At 44.5% G+C, this 25,058-nt stretch overlaps 1 protein-coding gene across 6 annotated transcripts; it reads right to left on the reverse strand.

Moving 5' to 3' along the window:
• Window positions 1-24,076, reverse strand: LOC142104661 (anillin-like). 6 transcript variants are annotated; one of them, XM_075189462.1, is made up of 26 exons: window positions 23,906-24,076; window positions 22,850-22,938; window positions 22,367-22,588; window positions 21,333-21,391; window positions 18,421-18,469; window positions 17,917-18,062; window positions 16,982-17,092; window positions 15,367-15,459; window positions 14,802-14,913; window positions 13,838-13,897; window positions 9,284-9,498; window positions 9,113-9,204; window positions 8,746-8,881; window positions 8,528-8,663; window positions 8,277-8,450; window positions 8,077-8,203; window positions 7,811-7,859; window positions 6,981-7,034; window positions 6,844-6,873; window positions 6,727-6,748; window positions 6,205-6,314; window positions 2,356-2,409; window positions 1,498-1,584; window positions 1,308-1,415; window positions 1,056-1,228; window positions 1-727 (listed from the first exon to the last, which is right to left on the reverse strand). In XM_075189462.1, exons 2-26 carry the CDS (start codon window positions 22,890-22,892, stop codon window positions 559-561), a joined length of 2,631 nt encoding a protein of 876 aa, XP_075045563.1. In that variant the 5' UTR covers window positions 22,893-22,938; window positions 23,906-24,076; the 3' UTR covers window positions 1-558. The 6 variants fall into 6 exon arrangements, with proteins under 6 accessions (XP_075045563.1, XP_075045562.1, XP_075045564.1 ...); XM_075189461.1 differs by having other exon boundaries at window positions 23,858-24,076; XM_075189463.1 differs by having other exon boundaries at window positions 17,917-18,059; window positions 23,858-24,075.
• Between the last annotated feature and the right edge of the window lie 982 nt (window positions 24,077-25,058).

Here is a 25,058-nt window from a genome sequence, read left to right on the forward strand (position 1 = left end):
TGGCTGTTAAATACATTTATTTTATAGAACCAACAGGACCATTAAAATGAAGGCTAACTGCATTGGTACATACCAGCAGTAACCTGTAAAGATAATTCTGTATATTTATATATTATAGATATTTTAGTGTTCCGAGATAAACATAAAAACAGAGTAGTAGCATTAAACATAAAGTACACAATGTTAGACTGATGATTTTCTCCCTAGTGATGTAAGTAAACAGACTGACACCTTACTGTCACCACTCTCTGAACAACCTACAATAAACCTGAACTAAAGGAGGGCGTTGTGCTCAGGGCATCAAGATCATAAACTACATGAACAGCTTGTCCGAAGCCGTCTACCTGCACTGTGTTCAGCACAATAGGAGGAAAACATCTAACATACAGTATGAAAACATCCTAGGAAAGAAAATATAAATTGTTCCAGTATACATAGTAGTGACAAGACTGGAGACAGATCCTCCAGACAGATGCACAAACAGAAATATATCAATCTCCCTTTCCCTTGTTAAGCAGAGCTTTCCTTATGTATTATACAGTGCAGACATTGCTCATGTCAGGCTGGGAACTCCTGCCTTGTGGAATGTCCATTCAGTTGGGACGCTGGTTGGTTTGGGCTCACTTTCCCAGGCCTGGCCCCCCAAGTACGGAGATCTAGCAGCACCTGGTTTAGACAGTCCATCCACTGGTCCTTCTCCTCCCTCGTGTCTGCAGACAGCCAGTTCCTGGGAGTATAAAATCGCCATGTAATAATAATAATAATAAACACCTCAGAGCAATAAAGATGATATCCACCCTTCTTTACTCTGTATACCAAATGGAAAGAAATCCTCATCTAACAAGTAAAAACAATATTCAACTACTCTGCATAACAAAAGACTATTCATCTTCCAAAAAGCACCAAAACCTCTAGTCTACCAGCAGCTGACAAATTCCAAGAGCTTGTTCTACATCGCAGCAGCGTATGCTGGCGCTATATAAATGTTACTAAGAGAAGATGATTGTTACAGATCTATCTTGTTCTTCTAATTGAAGTCTTTCTGGGCTACTCACTTGGTGAAGCACAAGGTGTTGCGGCACTGGGTGACTAGTGTATCCATGTCATCTTCTCGCTGAGGTCTCATGGTGATGAGCTCCAAGGTGTAGGTGCGAGCACAGCTCTCTCTTTTTGCAGCCTCAATCTTGGCACTTGTGCAATTGACTAGATTTATTCTGGCCAGAGGTTCCTGTGTAAGAGTTACCAGCAATCAGGTGTCTATCGCTTTAAGACTAACAAATTCTACTATTCATCTACTGTCACTTCACCTTGCAGGCCTCCTGGTCAGGATATGCCCAGAGCGACAGACAGTTGCCAGACAGGACACACCAGCGTCGGTGCCATGCTCCTAAGCCACCAACATCTTCAAAGATGGTCTATAAAGAGAACGGAAGAGAATGTTACTGGTGAAGTGAAATTCCGCATAAGCCACCCTGGGCAGAGATGAGGAAGACATACCAGAAATCCGCTGCGTTGCACAGATGAGTGGCTCTGACACTGCAACTTCAGATTCAGGTTTCCCTCTAGGGGGGATAGGAAAGGGACCTGGGGAAAAAGAACAATGAGGCCACATAGTGGGATCCGGCGCTTGGTTAGTAAAGCCAGCAAAGCAACAGCGCCACATTCCAAGCACCGCTGCTTCTGGGAAGGGGCGTTATTGTGAGTTACCAAACATTCCTGCTGTATGAAGAGCTGACATTTCATGTTTAGTCTAAACATCGAACCTTTGCACAATAAATCTGTGCTGGCACCTGGTATGGGTGTAAGTGATGGAGGTTTTGAATATCCTATTCTCAAGGCATAATTAAAAGATACTGTAGACACATAACATAATTAATCAGCATTAAGAATATACTAAGATAGACATAGATAACTTTGTTTATGATGCTTGCCTTACTTTTACTAGCATTTGCTTCTGTATTACTGGTTCCATCATTCTTTGTTGGCAGAAGTAAAATGGAAATTGCCAGTAGGCTTTAATAGAATGCTGCCCCACAGCGAACAAATAATGAACCCGTTCCATATATACCTGGCTGCATTCAGCAATATCTTAACAAGGCAGATACAGGAGTAGCCGCCTTTTATTTTGCAGAATACAAACTAAAACACTTTGTATATAGAACACATTTTATTTCTCAATATCACAGGTCTCGTAACTCACAATAAAACCAGAGCGCAGTCACAGTTATACGTGACCACAACAATCCCACAGCACAACAAGCCACTACAAGGTCATGCACCAGGAATAGGTTTGGGTGAATACCGGACTACTCGCTACAAAGAACAATACAACCCAAGAGAGGAATCTGTAACCACCTTATCCTGGAAGTGATTTCCAAGCAGTCGACCGACCTTCCCTTCCAATTTCATCTAAGAGGAGAGACAGGTGGGAAGAGGTGAGAGAGCGCAAGGGCAGAGAAGTGGCCGCAGAGCCGTAAGAGTGGCAGAGGAAAAGAAAGCCAATTTTCACGAAAAGTGCGCAGGCAAAACGGTGAGCAGGGAGCCACAAGACGCATGGAAAGGAGCCGGCTAGAGATGTGTGGAGAGCAGGGAGCCACAAGACGCATGGAAAGGAGCCGGCTAGAGATGTGTGGAGAGCAGGGAGCCACAAGACGCATGGAAAGGAGCTGGCTAGAGATGTGTGGAGAGCAGGGAGCCACAAGATGCATGGTAAGGAGTCGGATAGAGAAGCATGGAGCCACAAGACGCATGGTAAGGAGTCTGATAGAGAAGCATGGAGAGCAGGGAGCCACAAGACGCATGGAAAGGAGCCGGCTAGAGATGTATGGAGAGCAGGGAGCCACAAGACACATGGAAAGGAGTGGGTTGGGGAAGCGTGGAGAGCAGGGAGCCACAAGACGCATGGAAAGGAGTGGGTTGGGGAAGCGTGGAGAGCAGGGAGCCACAAGACGCATGGAAAGGAGTGGGTTGGGGAAGCGTGGAGAACAGGGAGCCACAAGACGCATGGAAAGGAGTGGGTTGGGGAAGCGTGGAGAGCAGGGAGCCACAAGACGCATGGAAAGGAGTGGGTTGGGGAAGCGTGGAGAGCAGGGAGCCACAAGACGCATGGAAAGGAGTCGGATAGAGAAGCCTGGAGAGCAGGGAGCCACAAGACGCATGGTAAGGAGCCGGCTAGAGATGTATGGAGAGCAGGGAGCCACAAGACGCATGGAAAGGAGTGGGTTGGGGAAGCGTGGAGAACAGGGAGCCACAAGACGCATGGAAAGGAGTGGGTTGGGGAAGCGTGGAGAGCAGGGAGCCACAAGACGCATGGAAAGGAGTGGGTTGGGGAAGCGTGGAGAACAGGGAGCCACAAGACGCATGGAAAGGAGTGGGTTGGGGAAGCGTGGAGAGCAGGGAGCCACAAGACGCATGGAAAGGAGTGGGTTGGGGAAGCGTGGAGAGCAGGGAGCCACAAGACGCATGGAAAGGAGTGGGTTGGGGAAGCGTGGAGAACAGGGAGCCACAAGACGCATGGAAAGGAGTGGGTTGGGGAAGCGTGGAGAGCAGGGAGCCACAAGACGCATGGAAAGGAGTGGGTTGGGGAAGCGTGGAGAACAGGGAGCCACAAGACGCATGGAAAGGAGTGGGTTGGGGAAGCGTGGAGAGCAGGGAGCCACAAGACGCATGGAAAGGAGTGGGTTGGGGAAGCGTGGAGAGCAGGGAGCCACAAGATGCATGGAAAGGAGTCGGATAGAGAAGCCTGGAGAGCAGGGAGCCACAAGACGCATGGTAAGGAAATGCTAGAGGTGTGGCCATAACAAATGACATGACCAATAGAGGAAAATGAGGCAAGACGACTAAGACACTGGGGAGAGGCCACAGGTGTGTGGAATAAGGAAAGAGACACTAGAAAAAAAAAGTATAAACATAGTTTTAAATTTACAAACATATTTTAAGTGTACCAGTAAAAAAATCCTATATTGATAAGTTAAACTATCATGAAAATAAATTAAATACAAGTTCAGCTGTACAGTAAAAAATATTCACATTAAGTAAAAAGTGTAAGCTGCAAACAAACATGATGCCATATTTACAGAGCCTGCTCCCATCCTTTATAGTCAACCCCCTATATTATTGTGTCTCACCGAGCCGAGTATAGACACTGTAGTACAGTCAAACTACAATACATGGGAGGTTTTGAAGAGACTCACTACTGGCGATCTAACATTTATCCAGAAAACAAGAAGCAATTCTTCAATAATAAAATCAGAAAACTGCCATAGTGTCGCTGTGTGTGTATAAAACTGCCATAGTGTCGCTGTGTGTGTGTGTGTAAAACTGCCATAGTGTCGCTGTGTGTGTGTGTGTGTAAAACTGCCATAGTTTTGCTGTGTGTGTGTATGTATGTGTATCACACCTTACACTGGCAAGTTATGTACATATATTTAGAGAAAATCGAGGTCACTAGTGTTAAATGACTGAGAACGTGTAACGTGATTGAACGTGTACTGCTCAGTGGGGGTAACACCTAGATGTGAGGATCAATTCATACAAACAATTTGCTTGGTTTTTAAATAAAAACGTGCATTACAAAGAATAATGCATCTCTACTGTGAAATGAAAAGGATAGTTAGTGCCAGCACCTTTATAAAAGCTGTATACTACCAGAGGTTACAGAGAAGGTGTGACTGGATCACTTATAAATAACTTATGGTATAAATTTATTTAAAGGCAATAGCACAGGGAGCTTATTTATATAATTGCAAATGTACCTTTTCTTGATATTGTGTATATTTTGGTATATTTAATCTATTTCTGAGACCAGGGGAGAAAATTCTTTTTTTCTGTTTTAACCTTGCTAGAGGAAAGACATTATTTCTGATGTATGTATCGGATACAATAAGCCTTTGTTTATGAGAGTATTGGCTAAACAGACACTCCAGGTGTTGTGAAACTACAAGTCCCAGCATGCTTTGCCAATATATAGCAGCTTATTGCTGGGACTTGTAGTTTCACAACACCTGCAATGTCACAGGTTAGCCAACATTGGTTTAGGAAGTCTTGTGTCTCTTGGCGTAAGTTAATGCCTTGTTTGGGTTTTGCAACTTTTCTTGGGGAATTATTTTCTTTAGAGGAAATGTGTTCTTTTGATGTGTGAGGGTCTAGCACCTCAAGGCACAGGAATATTTAAATTAGACTGCTTAGATTTTCTCCGTCTGAAACAAGATCCAGGAAATCACAGCAAGTGTTAGGATATCACAGATAAGTGTAAATATTGTTAGCTTTGCATTGCATGTAAATCCATGTTTGGGTAAACAAATTGCATCCCAATTCTAGAAATAGCCTGTGAGGCTGTGTCCAAATCTGTATAAAAAGCCCCGTCTTGTATTGAAAATTGTTCTTCCGATTCCATCTTACCTGAGCACTGGTACCTTTAATCAGTGTGACTGCAAATAAACATCACTTGCTTCAGAGACCTGCTTGAAAACATCTTCCATGCTGAAAATCCTGTGACCTACAGATTAGACTCCAAATCTAATCCGCTCCCTGCTGTTTGAGGTTTGGACCCAGCTTTTCCGGTACCACCGCTCTCCCCGCTACCCAGCAGCTCTGGCCAGTGTGATAGGCCAGGGAGGATCCATCCACAGCACCCTGATCCATAGGAAGAGGTCAGGAGTACCAGCCCAGTTACACCAGTAACGGGTTACACTCACAGCGTCAGTTACCCAGAAGAAACCCGGTACTGGATGCCGGTAGAGGAGTCCAGTGGTGGCAGCATTTGTAAGCCCCGCCTACTGCAGTGAGAGGGCGCATTTGGGCTACCAAAATGGAATGGTGGCAAAGTAAGCCCAGCCGGTTCCCAGCAACAGACAGGGTGGCATAGGCGGTCCATGTCGCAGAGGGTAAAATATTGACACCATTTTAGACAGAGTACTCCAGGCATCATAGGGAGAGGGAGTAGAGAACGTAGTTAAATCTCACTTGAATTTTGAAAATACAGCTGCAATTACCACAATTTGTACTATAATCAGTATTAAACATTTTCTCCATGTGTACAGTGTAGACTTTATGCATCTGCTCTAGACATGCTCTAGATTGTCACTGTAAATCTAATACATGTTGACTTAACCCTTTGCATGAGATTTTACATTGTATCTGGGGGGTGCAAAGTGTCACAAACTCAGACCGTTAACGACGATAGATATCCAATTTGCCCCTTACTTTTTCCAGGGGAAACTTGAACTTGCCCAGAGATTGCAGAGAGAGATTCAGGGATCCAACTAGCAGAAAACTACTGGAACGGAGAGGGGCGTTGACGGCGGGACTACAGGCTGGAAAGAGAGTGCAAGTTTACTAGAAAGTGAGATTCAGGATCCACAGAGTGTTCATCATGCAAACAGAAAGGAAAACAACAGACAAGGTGATGTGATGATGAGTGGCAAATATAAGCCAATCTAACCAACTACAGTGATCTTTCAATAACATAGACGGGGCCAATTACATCTTAACATCACTGCAGGCAAAGCCCCTGCTCCTGAACAATGATGCAACGGCTGCATGCAGAGCTACGTATAGGAGCATAATGTCATTCCTCAGGAAAGGGTCTGGTAACACCCGGGGGTTGTGCCCACAGAGAATCTTGGGGTCACTGTATTCACTAAACAAGATTAATAAAGAGATGATTCCCATGAAAGAGATTGATAAGCATGCAATGCATAACCACAACCACCAGAGGGCACTTACCTGGAGAGTTCAATGAGGATTTCTGTATGAAAGAGACAGGAAGTTTGAGAACAATCTCCCCAAGCCCCACTTACCCCCAGGTAAAGCCACAAGAAGACGGCAGCTGCCTGCACTTACCCGGGAGGAAAGAAGCTTCTTGGGAGTGATCTGGGAACAGAATTAGGAGAGACTCAAAGAGGGCTCTTTATACAGGTGTTTGTAATTTATATCCATCACCAATCTTATAATTTATTTATAAATGAAATATTAATTACCTTGGGCTTCAGAGACTTTCTCTTGTCTAAGACTGGGAGAGATCCACTGTGTGCCTGGAAGACAGGGGGAGAATGTCAGGCACTTACTATACACAGTATGTGGGTAGAGTGCAATGAGTATTAAAAAGCAATTAGGTCCATATATATTAAAATGATTAATGTCCATGCAGTATTTGGGGGAGGGTAATGTTGAATACTTTCCCCACATCTGTGTATACCAACCTCCCTAAACCAGAAGTAACTCATGTTCTGTCCGATAATCACTATCAGACGGATATCTGGGCGTCAGCCAGGTACAGCCCATTACTGCGCGGATATCATAGTATGTATGGTTATTGTAGGGTTATATTTACATAGATGTAGGTATCCCAAAGGCCTATTACAGAGCTCAATATCTGCAGGATGAACAGCAGCTGTTTACAGAGGATGACATATAATGGCCTATATATGTAAGCTGGATCCTTCGGGAAGACATGCAAGATGTGAGCAGAGGGATGCGATAGGCTTCCAGTGGTAGGAATTTCCCTATATACAATTATAAGTCACAGACAGCACAGTAGGACATGGGAAGAAGGTTGTTCTGATGGGGACGGAGACATTGAGCGTGTTCTAGAGGTTAGATGTCTGCCATAAATCTCAGCCACTTCCAGGCAACTGGCTCTATATTGCAGCAAAAGAGACAGATATGCCCCATGAGGACCCTAAAGACAGTCCTAGACCATGGCCCACCTGAAGGATCCTGCAGCACTGTCTTAGCCCCATGTTATCCTACTTCACAGTCCCTGAACCATAAGGGTGTGACAGACATCATATTACAAAACACAACTCACCAGACTGTAGACTTCAATCTCTATTCTGAAGTCAGAGGCGGCATCATTCCTGTGATGGAGAAAGACAGTCATTGTTCCCTGTGCTGCTGGCAAAGGCCCTGTTTCCCAGCAGCCAACCGCATCAGATCCTTATCTGCCCACACAGGCCATGCCAGGATTTCTTAAATCTGACCAGGAACGAGAACGACATGCCAGAAGGAAACCTTTAAAGCATGGCCTGTCACTCACACCAGAGGACATCTCAGATCGATTCGCAGAGCACTTACAGCGTCACCGTTGTAGGAAATATGATGGTGTCCCCAGTTTGTGCATCGGCAGCGCTGGCCAGAGGAGTGGCCACAACATCATGGGTCCCAAAGCGAATCAGAATGAGGAAATAATGGCCTGTGGGTCCTGAGCAGAATACACAGGCTTAGTAGTTAGCATGAGAGTTCAGAAGACAGACAGCTAGTCAGATTCATAGTACCTGATCCCCGAAGTGTGGAGCACACGTAATCCACCTTCAGAGGCAGCTGGATGTCAGATATGGAGACAGAGCCCCGACAAGGTGTCAGTTCTCTAGTAGGACCGGATTCTGGATTTTCTGATCTTTCAGCCCGAAGTCGCTCCAACTCCTTTAACAGAGCCACCTTCTTCTCAGCTAAACATAAGGAAATCACTGTTATCTCCATTTTATGGACACACAATACAGCTGAAGCATTTAAATAGGTCACTCACTAGACACCAAGAGCAAGCGCTCAGCTTCAGCTTCCTGCCGGGTGCCCTTTCCATGTTCAGCGTCCACACAGTAGCTCAACGCAGAGCACGACTGCTCAATGATACGCTGGAGAGCGGACACTTCTTTACTCAGGAGCTGCCAGATGTAGGAGAGACGTTAAGTATCACTTTTCCATTAAGAGGAGTTTGTACAAATACTTATGGAAGAACGGTCTCACCTTGATCCTTTCCTTCAGGTCTGCTGTCACTCGTTCTGCCTGCCGCCTCTCAGAATGGTGGCTTTGGGTTGGTGGACACAGCTTGCCATTAGCTTCTACAAGTACATTTCTCCGCAACGTTCGGTAACGATCTATGCTGCAAGGATAGAAGATACACACTGTATTCTGGACCACCGTTTGCATTTATTCACCATGTGCGTCCAACAATTCCTCATTTGTCCGCCATCGTTTTTCTATAGAGTACCCGCAATCCTTCCCAGAGTGGCCTCTAGACTTGGGGTCTACAGAAACCGTGGAACTTCCTGAACATTGGGAACCATTTATCTCCCAAAATACATGAATGCTACCACATTACAGGTGCCAATACCTGTAGAGAAGATGGTTCTCCTTATCAGGTGAGGTCTTTGGGATTACTGGGGGATCCATAAGCAGCTCTGGCAAACTGGACACGACAGAATTCTGCAGAATTATGAAGATTGTGAGAACTCTGAGGGAGAATGTGGTAAACAGAAAAGTGTTGGTGAAATACAGGACTCACTAGAGGGCTGATCGCTGCCTGAATATCTACAGATTTGGTGAGAGGAGACAAAATAGAGACTGGAGGAAGCTCAATCTCCTCTGAATCTTCATCTGCATCCAGCACATCAGAATATTCTCCTGCCTCCAGCGCATCCTCAAATAAATGGTCAATCAGCTCCGAGCTGTTCATTGTTACCTGGCTCCTGCCCTCATCAACGCAGTCCGAAGATAATCCTGTCAGTACGCAAGAAGGAAAGAGACAACACGGCTCAGAGACTTCTGTATGGATGGTAGAAGCTTTGTACCTAATGGATGCTCTTGTCTGGGATCAGACACTAGAAACTATTCATGAACATTCAATATAGTACTATAACAAGATATATATCGCACCGGGTAGACAACTCATTACTCAGATTTATATATTGATTATATCAATTTATATTTATAACGAGACTCAGAGGACAGGGCACCCACACATAATTGAACTGTATATATTAAAGAAAGAAGAAATGTGTTTCAGGGGCACTCACTGTCTAAACATTAATACTTACACATCTTTATTGATATACATTAAAATGTCTCATTTTAACAAGAAGCTTTTTCTAATAACAATTGAATAGGGAAATATTTTAAAAGAATGAAATGGTGATGATGATATATTAACAAAAATCACTGTTAAAATGGGTAGTTAAACACTACCATAGCGCACAGCTAAATAAGTATATAGAGATATAATAAGCCTCCTTCCATAAATGTGTCCTTAAACACAGACTTCTCTATTCGTTAAATTCAGAACAAGTGATGGTAATAGATGTTAATCCTTTAAGGATTCAACAGGTCTTGTCCAAATAGTGAGATTTGTTGTTTCTCAGCTCTCACATAATCTATGGTAATTACCCTGTATAATTGGTCCCTTCCTAGTTCAATATTCACATGAAATCTCCTTCCTATATTTGGATAAAGCTATTCCCATAGTACTCCCTATCTAGGAATTATCTATATATGTGGCTTCCTATTCTATCGATTAAGCCAGTAAGTAGTAATTAGGATATGATAATATAAATAATAAGTAATTCAATTAGCAAGAAAGCGGCGCGCTACATCACCGACGCGCGTTTCGCTATTAGTCTTTTTCCAGGCAACCAGACGTAGCCTCTAGATATCAGGTTTTTGTATAGTGTATAACCCCGCCCCCGCAAGCGTCACTCTTGGAGACGCTTGCTGGTAACCAGGATGTCAATCATGGAGTGACAGAGCTGTTCGCCCCCTCACGATAAGTCCCAGCTCTCATCTCAGATAGGAGGTGGAGACCGCAGCTGTATTGTAAAGTAACTTAACCCAGCCCACCTAAGCTTGATTGAATTAGAGGGTGGTAAATAGCAGGTTTATATTGTAACCTACATCCCTTTCATTCAATACACGATCTGAATCATTAACAAATTATACATATACTGAGGATCACTTAATGGTTAGAGTAAAGATCATAGACATGTAGTCGCATTTGATATCTAAATACACCAATTACTGAGTATCTAGAATCTCCAATTGTCTCTAAAGCTGGGTACACGCTACACGGTTTTCGTCCAATAATCGGCTCAATCAGCCGGCATACCACCGCTCGTTCAAAAGTCGGGTCAGTGTGTGCAGTGACACGATGGTCGAAAGTTTGCCCAAATGGACGATTGTCGCCTCATTTGGTTGGTCGTACCGTTTAATATTTTCGTTCCAATCTCGTTTCCGCTGTGCAGTGTGTATAAACTTCCGACCGACCCACAACAGCGAGTACGAAATTACAGTCATTGCTCACGACAAGATGGCTGTAAAAAGTCGCTAAAGGGACGTCCGCTCTTCCCTTTATCGTCCTAAACAAGGCTAGTGTGTATGCAGTCCATGGACCGAGCGATCGGAACATCAATCGCATGTAAAATCGCTCGGCATAAAAAGTTGGTGGAAAATTCTGTAGTGTGTACATAGCTTAAGAAACAATGCATAATCTCATTTGTTCCATATAGTTTTAATATCCAGTATGTCTTAGTAGTATACATAAAAAAGGGGGTAAGTATAATGGACATAAATAGCCAATATAAAGATATTGCACTTTATGAACCAATAATAATGGTTATACAATTATAACTCAATAAAAAAAATTATTATTTTTTTTTTAAAAAAACTGATCTAGAGGCTATGTCTGGTTGCCTTGAAAAAGACTAATAGCGAAACGCGCGTCGGCGATGTAGCGCGCCGCTTTCTTGCTAATTGAATTACTTATTTATATTATCATATCCTAATTACTACTTACTGGCTTAATCGATAGAATAGGAAGCCACATATATAGATAATTCCTAGATAGGGAGTACTATGGGAATAGCTTTATCCAAACATATAGGAAGGAGATTTCATGTGAATATTGAACTAGGAAGGGACCAATTATACAGGCTAATGCCCATAGATTATGTGAGAGCTGAGAAAAAAAACAACAGTCTTTCACTATTTGGACAAGACCTGTTGAATCCTTAAAGGATTAACATCTATTACCATCACTTGTTCTGAATTTAACAAATAGATAAGTGTGTTTAAGGGACACATTCATGGAAGGAGGCTTATTATATCTATAATTTAAAAGCCTAGAGGCGTTTGTTAGTCTGTGTGTGGAAAAAAAACAAACAAGCTGCAGCACCACCTGCAGGGCGGAGTTATACACTGACCTACTAAATTCTTAGCATTATCCAATATATAAAAGTAAAAGCCTAGCGGCGTGTGTTAGTGTGTGTGTGTGGAAAAAACTATTTTCTCATAAAGGGCTCATCCAATTGACCTGAAATTTGGTATACCGACATTATTTGACAAACAAATTAGAATAGTGAAGTCAGTTAACTTCCATCATCCCCCCTTTTCCCCGTGGGAGGGGTAGTAAAGGCTACATTTACGAGTTGAGGGCTCAAACTCATTTTCGTGAGGTAATTTTACCTCATGAACACACATTAAAAAAGGGCGCTTTAGTCGGGAAGTAACGCTCTTCCCCTGAGGAGGCCTGGGCTAGGCCCAAATGTATGACAAGAACCTCAAGTAGCTTTATTTGACTAGAATGCATGAGTATCATGTACGGGTTAACTTGTCTCTATATACTTATTTAGCGGTGCGCTATGGTAGTGTTTAACTACCCATTTTAACAGATTTTTGTTAATATATCATCATCACCATTTCATTCTTTTAAAATATTTCGCTATTCAATTGTTATTTTAACAAGAAGATTTTTCTCCAATAATGAGACATTTTAATGTACATCAATAAAAATGTGTAAGTATTAATGTTTAGACAGTGAGTGCCCCTGAAACACATTTCTTCTCTTTCTTTAATACATTAGAAACTATGCGTTTACTGGAAGCAGAGTTTCCTATGTCTTGTACATTAAAAACGTGACAATTGTTTGTGCCTCAGAAATATGACCATGTTTAACAATTCAGTCGAGTTGTAATGTGTTCTCAATGCGATGCATTTACTGAGCAGGAGAACCAGCTGAACTTTAACGTACGCCGTATAAATAACGATCATAGGGATCAGTCATTTCAAAACTACTTTTCTGTAGTGCAGAGTAAAACACCAAAAATCTACCAACACTGTACATAGAGCCACAAACCTATAACTGTACACTGAATACATTATATCACACCCATAGTTCTCTGACTTCTGGAAAGCCATCTTGTCCATGCTTAGCTTTCTTCACTCACGGATTACTAAGGGAGTAGAGTACAGATATATGTATCACAGGCAGGAGTTCACATTGGTGTTCCTATACTGTGACAGCTCTGGCAGGAATCAGAGGATATCGACATCAGGTATATAATACAACTGGGGGCATATAGGTCCAGGATGATAAAGAGATTATAAGTATTTAGTCAGCACCTTAAATTTAACACAATAAGAGTACCAGAAATATGATATACTTGCTCAATTTGTTGCCATAATCCAAAGATCAAAACAAATGAAGTAAAGAACTGCTGTTAGTTTATGCCGTAGAGAATCAAGCCACGTACTGACGCGTTTTATTATCCAACAATGAAAAAATAAAACTTTTAAAATTAGGAACTGCGCCCGTTCATTTTATTAGCAGATTCCTTAGAGCTCAGGAGGATTTAGGCATTATTTAAAGGGTAAGCAGGAGATTTGTCAAGGAGTCTTAGAGAATATTTACTAAACTGCAGGTCTGGAAAAGTGGAGACGTTGCCTATAGCAACCAATCAGATTCTAGCTTTCATTTTGTAGAATGTAATAAATAAATGACATCTAGAATCTGATTGGTTGCTATAGGCAACATCTCCACTTTTTCAAACCTGCAGTTTAGTAAATATACCCCTTGGTGTGTTAAGCATAAAGATTTCTATGTGCCGGATTTATTTATTATAACTGCTTTGTGGTAAAGAAGCAGCAAGTATTGGGACTGTGTAATGGATTCTTTGACTTTTAAACACCAATATTTAACATTATTGATTTCACGTAATTGAGGGAAACGCAGTTTTTCTTTTTAATATCCATCTCATATCCATAGACACCAGTGACTGGTCTGTACAGTTACCTTCCTCTATGTCTGCTGGTCCACACAGGGTAGATGGGGGCTCCTCTGCTGATGGCGAGTCTGTAACAGAACACATATAGCGTCCTAGATAAACAGACCACTGTACATATACAGTGTATATACATTACAGACGATGTATTCTCCTGTATAAACAATGCCCTCCTAGGCTGGAGAGATTTATCATTCCATTTTGGTCAGGAATAAACATTTTCATCGTAGATAAAGAGAAGGTTATCGAACCACGAGACTTACACACTTCGTTATATGACCAGTAGAAAGCAGCTTCTCTCAAACAAACATAGAACTTGACAGCAGATAACCACTAGGCCCATCTAGTCTGCCCATATGGGAACCTCAAACCCTATTTGGTTCTTAGTTCTTTGTATGGATATCCTTATGTCTATCCCAAGCATGTTCACATTGCTCTACTGTATTAGCCTCTACCACCTCTGATGGGACACTAGCCCACTTATTCACTACTCTTTCTGTGAAGTAACTTCCACTGAACCTACTTCCCCCCAGTGTCAGTACATGTCCTCGTGTTCTAATACTTCTCTTCCCCCCAGTGTCAGTACATGTCCTCGTGTTCTAATACTTCTCTTCCCCCCAGTGTCAGTACATGTCCTCGTGTTCTAATACTTCTCTTCCTTTGTAGAATGTTTCCCTCCTGCATCTTGTTATAACCCTTGATACATATGAAAGTTTCTATCATGTCTCCCTATTACCTTCTCTGCTCCAAACTATCCAAACTGTAGGCCATTCACCTTGTTTGTTGCCCTTCTTTGTACAGTCTCTAATGTATTTATCCTTCTGGAGATATGGCCTCATGTGCCCAACAGGTCATTGACCCAGAACACCAGTGGAGAATGAAGGAAATGCTGAAACCCTAAATATGGGCTATATAAGGGTTAATGTCTTTCCCCAGATAATATGGTAAGAATGAGTTATATTTACAAACCCTTACCAGAATGACAGGTTCCTCTGAGCTGTACCACGAGGGAGGAGACGCAGCGATCATCGGAAACATCTAAAGATCTATCGCTGCTTTCCAGAGAGAGTTCTACAGACTCGGAGCCCTGTACACAACGACATGGAGGCAAGAAAAATAACACCTTTATCCTAACCGGATATATATATTATGTTAAAGCCTTAGATTAGTATATTACAGAAAACTAGTCTACATAGCGGGTGAGGTATCAGCTCTCCAGATATAATCTGTGTTGCCCCACATGGGGGAGGACACCCAGTCCTGGCTACAGTTAGGGGAGGGGGCAGATGATATCAGCCCTAGAGCTATGATACAGATGTGGAGAAAGGACAAGTAAAATACATAATTCATGTATGCGGATGTCACATTAATCCTTTATCACTATTATAGATCTATTACAGCTCTACAAGAGGTTTCATTAAGTCCCCCTGATCAAGGTTCACTTATGGTGACTGGAAGGAGGAAGGTCGAGGATAGGAGGGTCTCTCTGGACCAAGATTCCAATCTTTACCTATATCTATAGGAAAATGCCGTCACTTACACTTGAGTCCGAATTCGTTTCCAACAAGGGGCCCATTTTCACTCGCCCACGCCCAGTTCTCACCCGACGCCTTCTTTTCCCTCTGCAGAGGTCCTAGAGACCAGTGGAGGATTGTAAGATGCACCAAGGACAAAAGAAGGGCTGTGCTCCACCATAAGTGACACCAGGGCCCATATTCCACCAGTGTGCAACATTCACCTGCTACAACCATAACCTACAGTACCAGTGTAACCCTGTGCATTGTGTCATAGCTGCAGAGCCGTGCTACTGTGTGCAACGCCACACCCACAGCTTTCTCCCACACCTTACTGTGCGTCACACCGCAGAGCCTGCTCCCCCCCCTTCCCCGCGTCACACCGCAGAGCCTGCTCCCCCCCCTCCCCCGCGTCACACCGCAGAGCCTGCTTCTTTCCCCCCTTCCCCGCGTCACACCGCAGAGCCTGCTTCCCCCCTTCCCCGCGTCACACCGCAGAGCCTGCTTCCCCCCCTTCCCCGCGTCACACCGCAGAGCCTGCTTCCCCCCCTTCCCCGCGACACACCGCAGAGCCTGCTTCCCCCCCTTCCCCGCGACACACCGCAGAGCCTGCTTCCCCCCCTTCCCCGCGACACACCGCAGAGCCTGCTTCCCCCCCCTTTCCCGCGACACACCGCAGAGCCTGCTTCCCCCCCCTTTCCCGCGTCACACCGCAGAGCCTGCTTCCCCCCCCCTTTCCCGCGTCACACCGCAGAGCCTGCTTCCCCCCCCCTTTCCCGCGTCACACCGCAGAGCCTGCTTCCCCCCCCCTTTCCCGCGTCACACCGCAGAGCCTGCTTCCCCCTCCCTTTCCCGCGTCACACCGCAGAGCCTGCTTCCCCCCCCCTTTCCCGCGTCACACCGCAGAGCCTGCTTCCCCCCCCTTTCCCGCGTCACACCGCAGAGCCTGCTTCCCCCCCCCTTTCCCGCGTCACACCGCAGAGCCTGCTTCCCCCCCCCTTTCCCGCGTCACACCGCAGAGCCTGCTTCCCCCCCCCCCTTTCCCGCGTCACACCGCAGAGCCTGCTTCCCCCCCCCCTTTCCCGCGTCACACCGCAGAGCCTGCTTCCCCCCCCCCTTTCCCGCGTCACACCGCAGAGCCTGCTTCCCCCCCCTTTCCCGCGTCACACCGCAGAGCCTGCTTCCCCCCCCTTCCCCGCGTCACACCGCAGAGCCTGCTTCCCCCCCCTTCCCCGCATCAAACCGCAGAGCCTGCTTCCCCCCCCTTCCCCGCGTCAAACCGCAGAGCCTGCTTCCCCCCCCTTCCCCGCGTCAAACCGCAGAGCCTGCTTCCCCCCCCTTCCCCGCGTCACACCGCAGAGCCTGCTTCCCCCCCCTTCCCCGCGTCACACCGCAGAGCCTGCTTCCCCCCCTTCCCCGCGTCACACCGCAGAGCCTGCTTCCCCCGCGTCACACCGCAGAGCCTTCTCCCTCCCTCCCCGCGTCACACCGCAGAGCCTTCTCCCTCCCTCCCCGCGTCACACCGCAGAGCCTTCTCCCTCCCTCCCCGCGTCACACCGCAGAGCCTTCTCCCTCCCTCCCCGCATCACACCGCAGAGCCTTCTCCCTCCCTCCCCGCGTCACACCGCAGAGCGTTCTCACCACACTCGCTTGTACCACAACCCTTTTTTGGCGCTGTCTCATGGACTCCACTCTCCACGGGTTATTGTGATCCAAAACCGTGCACACCATTGCCAGCTCTTCCTGCCGCTCCTACAGCAAAACATTATATAAAGAATTATATTTTGGCCTTGGCATACAAGTTCCAGTGAAAAAGCATAAAACTTGTATAAACCAATGAATAAAATAGATCAGCATAGCAAATGCTTACAGAGGAAGGAATCTCACATTATCACTGTGCTGAACGTGAGGCATTAATATTATTAATATAACAAGTGTGTGTGTTTATTATAACCCCGCAGAATACATACGTGTGACTGTCAGAGCCAGTTATACATTTAAAATGGAAAGAGGTTCCCCATGGAAAGAGCATAAACAGTTAAGATGTCAATTTAATAGAATAAAGAGCGCTCTACGGAATTATCCCTTTCTACAGGGTGCACCGTACGGGGTAACGTTTCCCACTTACAACCATCATCATCATTTATATAGCGCCACCAATTCCGCAGCGCTGTACAGAGAACTCATTCACATCAGTCCCTGCCCCATTGGAGCTTGCAGTCTAAATTCCCTAATATAGAGACACACACACTCACACACAAAGACAGACAGAGAGTGAGAGACTAGGGTCAATTTTGATAGCACCCAATTAACCTACCAGTAAATATTTTTGGAGTGTGGGAGGAAACCGGAGCACCCGGAGGAAACCCACGCAAACACAGGGAGAACATACAAACTCCACACAGATCAGGCCATGGTCGGGAATTGAACTCATGACAACCAGAAACTTTTGATCTTATAGGTGAATTCGGTGCAGGTTTACTTGAACTAAAATGTTAAATACTTAAATCAATCAACTAAATTAGGCCCATAAAGACCTCGTCCTCTCCCTGTTTATTAGAGGCCATAGCACTGACCTTGCGGAGGCGGCTGGCAGTCTCTTCACTTGGCAGGTTCTCTCCCTTGGAAAGTAATGGGCCGCGAATAGACAAGGTGCTGTGAGCCTGAGGTGTGAGTCGCTCCTCCGTCACCAGCTTATCTCCAGAATTTAGGTCCCAGTCTTCTTAGAGAATGAGAGCAAAATTCAAGAGGGATCCACAGAAAGTGAACAATGTAGATGACATCATAACAGGGTCGAGGAATACAAAGTTACTGTACTTTACCAATGACTGGCGCTCTACTCCTATACATGTTACTAGGGCAGTGATCTACATAACATACAGGACACCGCTCGTCATGTATTGGTTAGGGACATGTATCCATCAGTGTCTGATATAATATACAGGGCTCCTCTACTTAGCCACCACCAATATCAGACCAGCGACCAGCATAATACATAGGACACGTCTCATTGTCTGAGTCTCAAATGCGGTGAAATTGCTATTGCTTCCCATCAGTGTTAAAACAAAGCTGTGTGTTACCAGTCACGGTTTCTGCTTCAAGCACAGGATCCGCCAGCAAAGAGGTGTTCTGTAAAGAGATAGATTGTAAATGGCCATCGGAGAAAATACAGTGCAGCGAATCAGAAACCACAATAACTCCGATCCCCATCTGTGCATTTGCTGCAGACCCATCAATAGAGCACCAGGTCCAATATCTACATGTATTCCCCAACATTATCCAGCAGCCACCTCATATTTACATCACATAATGCAATAAGGCAGCAGTATGCTTTCTTCTTTCCATTGCTTGTAACAATCAGACAAGGTAAAGGTTCGTTCTCCAGGAGGATTGGAGATTCCAGGAAGAAGCGTCCCCTGTAACCTGGCAAAAATTTGAACAGCAAGTACGGGATCCTGTCAGGATAAAGCATAGATCTGATATGCTGAAATAGAATATTGGATGTCAGGACCCAAATAAATCTTTGCATGAATACCTAAATTAACCTGATGTTCAACTCAGATAAAGGTGTGACCAAATGATCCCAAGAACAGGTAATGGAGTTAGGTAAACCCTGTGTGCAGAGACCAGCTTTAGATATGCAGATCAGACATCCATTGTATTTGATCATGTATTTCCCCAGCTAATTCACTTCCTTTCAATAGGTAGTGTAAACACAAACTAACCCCTAGGTGTAAATTAGAGAGCTTGCAGTTATTTACAAGGGATAATTCATAACTGCAGGGTAAATAGGTTGTATCAAATGAATCCATTGATAAGCTAGTGTAACAGTTAAAGACGCAGCGTCTGATGTAATGGTGTTTGGAGGTTTTTAAATCCCAGTGTGAGGAGATAAACCTGCCGCTGTTAGCAGCTTCCAGGACATCGCACTGTTTGCTTGTGACACTTGAATAGACTTGTAGGTACCGCTCAGCATGTGGTCGGGCTCAATGAGGCCAGGGGATAACATAGCCTATATGTATTACTGTATAGACAGAAAGATTTCAGTTTTAAAATATGTCACTTAACATCAATAAAAGTAGTGATCCGCCACATATTCCTCAATAGCATGATGAAGGGCAGCTCATATGTTAAATAGGAATTCTGCCCCACAGAGAAATGGAGAAAAGGAGTGGAAGCTCTGCGAATGCCCTGTACTTAGGCATGTTTGATATGAAAAGATGGACAAAGTCATAGGGGATTTGTTATTGATAAAATTGGATCGATGTAACGCTGTCCAGGACAAATATATCACATTGTAGAATTGGTTATAAATCAGGCAACAGGTAAATTTGGTTTGAAAAGGTGTCCCAGGACACAACCCCGATTAGCATTAACCCTGCCCCTGTGAGGTTGCTTAAAAATCTGTGTTCTGAGGGAACAAATTGTCAGACTTTTGGGGGTCAATCTAATTGAAGGACTGTCCATTATTTCTGCCTGCCCCAGGCATACAGATTATTATATGTAAGTGATGCTCTGTAGGTTCTCTCTTTTATTTTAAACTGTTTTTGCTTGTTATGTCAAATTTATTATTTGTTTATTCATTATTTTTCTTTATATCTGAATGCCCTGTACCTTTTGTATATTAAATCTAAAATGTAATAAGTTGCGTCCTTGATACTCGAAAGAATCCATAGCCCGTGTAGAAGAGAGATTGCTCGTCCAGGTTACCCTGTGTGCAATTGGTTGATACATGTGATTAACAAGCTGTGTGTGCTTGTATGTACATTTGTGTAACAGTCTGGAGGTGTGAAGAGTTAACCCTGTGTGTGCTGGTGTGAGTCTTGCTAGTTTGTGGTACTAGAAGCCCGTGTGCCAGTGTGAGTATATTGGGGTCCTATTGCCCGTACCCAATAGGTGGTGGCTGATCCTTGAAGTGTCTGGGGGGCGATTCCGTAGGTCTAGAACCTGTGTTATAGGTAGAGAGACTGCGGGCTGAAATCGTATGTGACCTCATACAGCAAACGCCCCAAAGTCACGGCAGCTGGGAGCGTGTTCGTGACAGATGCCCCCTGTAATGACTTGGTGACTGCCAGCTTAACCCTCGCAGGCGTGTTCTAAGCACCCCAGTTTAGGGAGAGGTTTTGTGGAACATGATCCCCACAAGCGAGGAATCATGGCTTCTACTATTGCACATTGTGACAGGCCTATCAAATTGGCCACGGAGCTCTATCTTTGTTGTATTCATACTTTTCTGTGTGTATTGTAAAATGCTTATCTGATCAAAGGCTGGACTGAGAAATCTCCACATATAATGCCACAGCGTTGTCTCAGATGCTTCTGCACGAGTGAGAATATATTATTTCTCATCAGTAATGTACCAATAGTGGGTCTGAAAATATGTTTATACCCTTATATGTAAGTTTACTCTAAGACCCTTTGTTCTCAGAGTATAAAACTGGAACGCAGGCAGAGAGACCCTCATGACTGGACCTTGATGAAGAAAGGTGCCTATTGTTTTTTCAGCTTTTGTGTGAAAGACGGGTCCTGGAAATTGACTGTTACTTGAACATATTGGAAGCCAAGTATTTGATTTACTATTTCTTGTATGTTATGTTTATTGTAAAAATAAAGGTAAACGTCACAATAAATCTTACATTAACGAGTCATTAATTCTTTGAAACCGAAAGAACCTCATTCAACCAGAAACACACATTCACACAGATCTATGGTCTTATACTACAAGGGTAATAAATATGTATACTATAAATTGGTGCATCTTGATATCAAAGGCTAAGGGCTAGATTTACTAAGCTACGGGTTTGGAAAAGTGGGGATGTTGCCTATAGCAACCAATCAGATTCTAGCTGTCATTTTTTAGAAGGTACTAAATAAATGAAAGCTAAAATCTGATTGGTTGCTATAGGCAACATCCCCACTTTTTCAAACCCGCAGCTTAGTAAATCTAGCCCTAAGTGAACAACAAACCCTTTAAGAACCGTAAATGACTGACCTGCCTATTCTCAGTCCAGGATACACCATCAGAATCTTCGCCGGCATCGAGAGCCGTATCTGTTAGAAGAGAAATTACTTGTGTTCCATTATCTCATTGAACAGGAAAGTTTACCCAGACAGTCACTTTAGGCCCCAGATATTCTCTGTAGAGTTAAATATATCAGTGAGCTGCTGTACACACCCTATATTCCTTGCTCAGAGGCGGCCCCGGTGCCATGGTAAGGGCGACTGAGAAACCTTTATGGGGAACCTCATAAGTGTTTGCCCCCACCGGAAGTAATAGGATTTCAGTGTGGCGCTGAGAATGGAGAGATGTTCAGTGATTCTGCTATATCCTTTCCCAGTCTTTAAATTTGAGGGTTATAATTTGGAAAAATGTGGAGACAGCCCGATCTCATAAGAAGTTGCTATTGGTCAGGACAAATACCCTTTTATATGGTCAATAACATCACAATTGACCCTAATAAATTTCAGATTTAGACGTGGCATCGGAGAAATGGAAATTGTGAGATAGAAGTGAAGTGTTATGAGAAGCAAATCCCACATACTGATATCAGACAAGGATTCATCAACTTTATATACAGCACTGTGAAACATGTCAGTGCCTGATAACGAAGATACAAGTAGAAGGCAGCAATATATGACCCCTGGGAGAAACATTATGGCAGTGAAGTAGAGATGTCTGCACACTGCATGTACCTGGAACAGTAAACACTACTGCTCCACAGCTGATAATACCAGATAACCAGGAGGATCTCTATATACTCAGAGGTTTGGGATGATAACCCCTTCAACACCAGGTGGGAATGTCAGATTCCCAACATAACTCATTAGAGCTGCAGAGAACGGTTCTAGATCCAACTGGCTGCTGGATTTTACAGACTGGTTCCGGAACTCTCCATATTATATTGTCCAACCCTGCAGTATGCCTGTCCTGTTATCCTTCACCCAAAAGATCCCTATTTTACAGAGGTCATCTCCGTAACACCAGACTCTGCACCGTCATATCTGACATTGATACAAGCTCTGTACCTCTCATGCTGATGTCTCGCAGCATCTGAATACGGGATCTGACAGAAGGAATAGCTGGGGTGTCTGGTTTAATTTCCTGTTCTGCAATCCGCAATAGCGAAGACCAGCTACCTCTGGACGATACCTCCGAACCTGCCAACAGCGTGGGGTCTCTGTTCTCCTTCTCATCTTCTGAAACAGTGAAGCGTCTCTTCCTGGGCGACTCGTTTACAGAGTCTGGGCCTGAGGGAAAACAGGTCATAGGATTACAGAATAAAAAAAGTGGAGTTTAGATCCTCAGTACCCCACTAGTGCTCCACTGAATTAACACTATGGACAGTCTGAGCCCTCTATATCCATGTACAGGTGAACTTCTTTAGGACATAAATAAAACAAGATTGTATCTAGGAAGTGGTGCCGATATACGTGCTGCGAGTTTTATTGACAGTCACAGCAGCCATATTACATTTTCACTAACACATACATCTTATAAAGCTCACTCACACAGGCGTTTGAGAGGATGACGTTTGACCTCCATTTCCTGCATTCAGAAGGTTCAGCTGGAATACGGATGTACCGACACTACTAATAAGCTGAAAGAAAAGTAGTGTTATAAATAATGTCCACATGGAAGGCCCCACCAAGTGGCTGAAGGACATCAGGTAAACAGTCTAATACAAAACTCAGTTTCACCTGGACTCAGGATATGGACAGAGTTACAATGCAAGCTGGATAGGCACAGATACTAGGACTAAACCCCCAGTCACAGGACATTGAAGTGTTACTATGCACTTGTCATACATAAAGACGACTTCCAAATAGAAATTACACATGATATATACAAGGGAAGTGGCATTGTGCACCTCATCATACATGAAGAATACATTGAGATCCCATTATATTGAGCATACTGAACAGTAGTACAATGCAGATGTCCTCACATACATAAGAGCTGCACCCAGTATCCAGAAGTGTGCGCCATGACACCTCCTCCGCTCAATAACCTTTCAGTAGCAGAGATCATTTATCATTTAAAGCTAAAGCTTTGTGATGAAGCTCAGAGGCTATGACGTAGACAGATGCATAGGCGATTACAATTCCATTCTACGACCATATCAACCAGACCCATCTTCAGGATCTTACAGGGAACCACCTGCCAACTTGGGAGACATTTTACAGACTAGTTTACATCTCTACTATTTTCTGCACTATACATAATATAACACCAGATTACAGAGTGTATAACCATAGGAGTGAAGACCCCTGGAGGCATCACAGAAACATCTACAAAAACTAAGGCACACATCACTTCCATGCAAGATAAGAGCAAATACTGAGAATTACACCCAGCACAAGAGAAGGCATACATACATCCAGACAAGAGAAGACAGACACTGACATACATACATACATGCATACACCCAGGGCACAGGACAAAAGAAGTAGTAGTAGTAGTACTAATATATATATATATATATATATATATATATACATACACACACATATATATACCCCCAGGGTACAGGTCAGCAGAACAATAAGACTAAGCAGGAGCCTCACTCTGCACCACCAGCCTCTGCCTCACACACTGGGGATCCCGTCTCTTCTCGGACAGATGTGACTTTCAGGTTTCAATTTCCGCGCCTAATCCCAGTATGAGGAATTCCCAGCACTAGGAGATTCCCCAACTACCGAACACCGTTGCGGCCATTGTTTAGAAGCTTTCAAATATTTCAAATGAAGCGAAGGTCTCACCTATAATGGCGGCACTTCCGGGATACAGAGAGCAGCCTCTAGTGTCCAAGCTCGTGTCCTCGGCACTGGCGGGTATGGGTGAGCGGGGCGGCGCTATATCGCGTGAGTCATAGCTCTGTGAGTCTTGTGATTGGACGGTAGCAGGGAAAAGGGGGCGGGAAGAAGACAACAGACTCCGCTCTCTCCAAAAACCGCTTCTAAATAATCACAGCAGTTATAGTGATAATATCCCATCTGTATATACACTTCTGGGTTATAACTTCCACCCAAACCCTGATCCTTGAGGTCAGACACACCAACCTAATCCTCTAACCCTGACATCCTCCCCAAACCCTATCCTGATCCTCTAACCCTGACATCCTCCCCAAACCCTATCCTGATCCTCTAACCCTGACATCCTCCCCAAACCCTATCCTGATCCTCTAACCCTGACATCCTCCCCAAACCTTATCCTGATCCTCTAACCTGACATCCTCCCCAAACCTTATCCTGATCCTCCAACCCGACATCCTCCCCAATCCTTATCCTGATCCTCTAACCCTGACACCCCACCCCCTCAACCCTATGCTGGTCCTCTAACCCTGACATCCTCCCCAAACCCTATCCTGATCCTCCAACCCGACATCCTCCCCAAACCTTATCCTGATCCTCTAACCCTGACACCCCACCCCCTCAACCCTATGCTGATCCTCTAACCCTGACATCCTCCCCAAACCTTATCCTGATCCTCCAACCCGACATCCTCCCCAAACCTTATCCTGATCCTCTAACCCTGACACCCCACCCCCTCAACCCTATGCTGGTCCTCTAACCCTGACATCCTCCCCAAACCTTATCCTGACCCTCTAACCCTGACATCTTCCCCAAACCTTATCCTGATCCTCTAACCCTGACACCCCACCCCCTCAACCCTATCCTGATCCTCTAACCCTGACACCCCACCCCCCTCAACCCTATG

This window comes from Mixophyes fleayi, chromosome 10, assembly GCF_038048845.1.
Source record: "Mixophyes fleayi isolate aMixFle1 chromosome 10, aMixFle1.hap1, whole genome shotgun sequence".
Lineage (NCBI taxonomy): Eukaryota > Metazoa > Chordata > Amphibia > Anura > Limnodynastidae > Mixophyes > Mixophyes fleayi.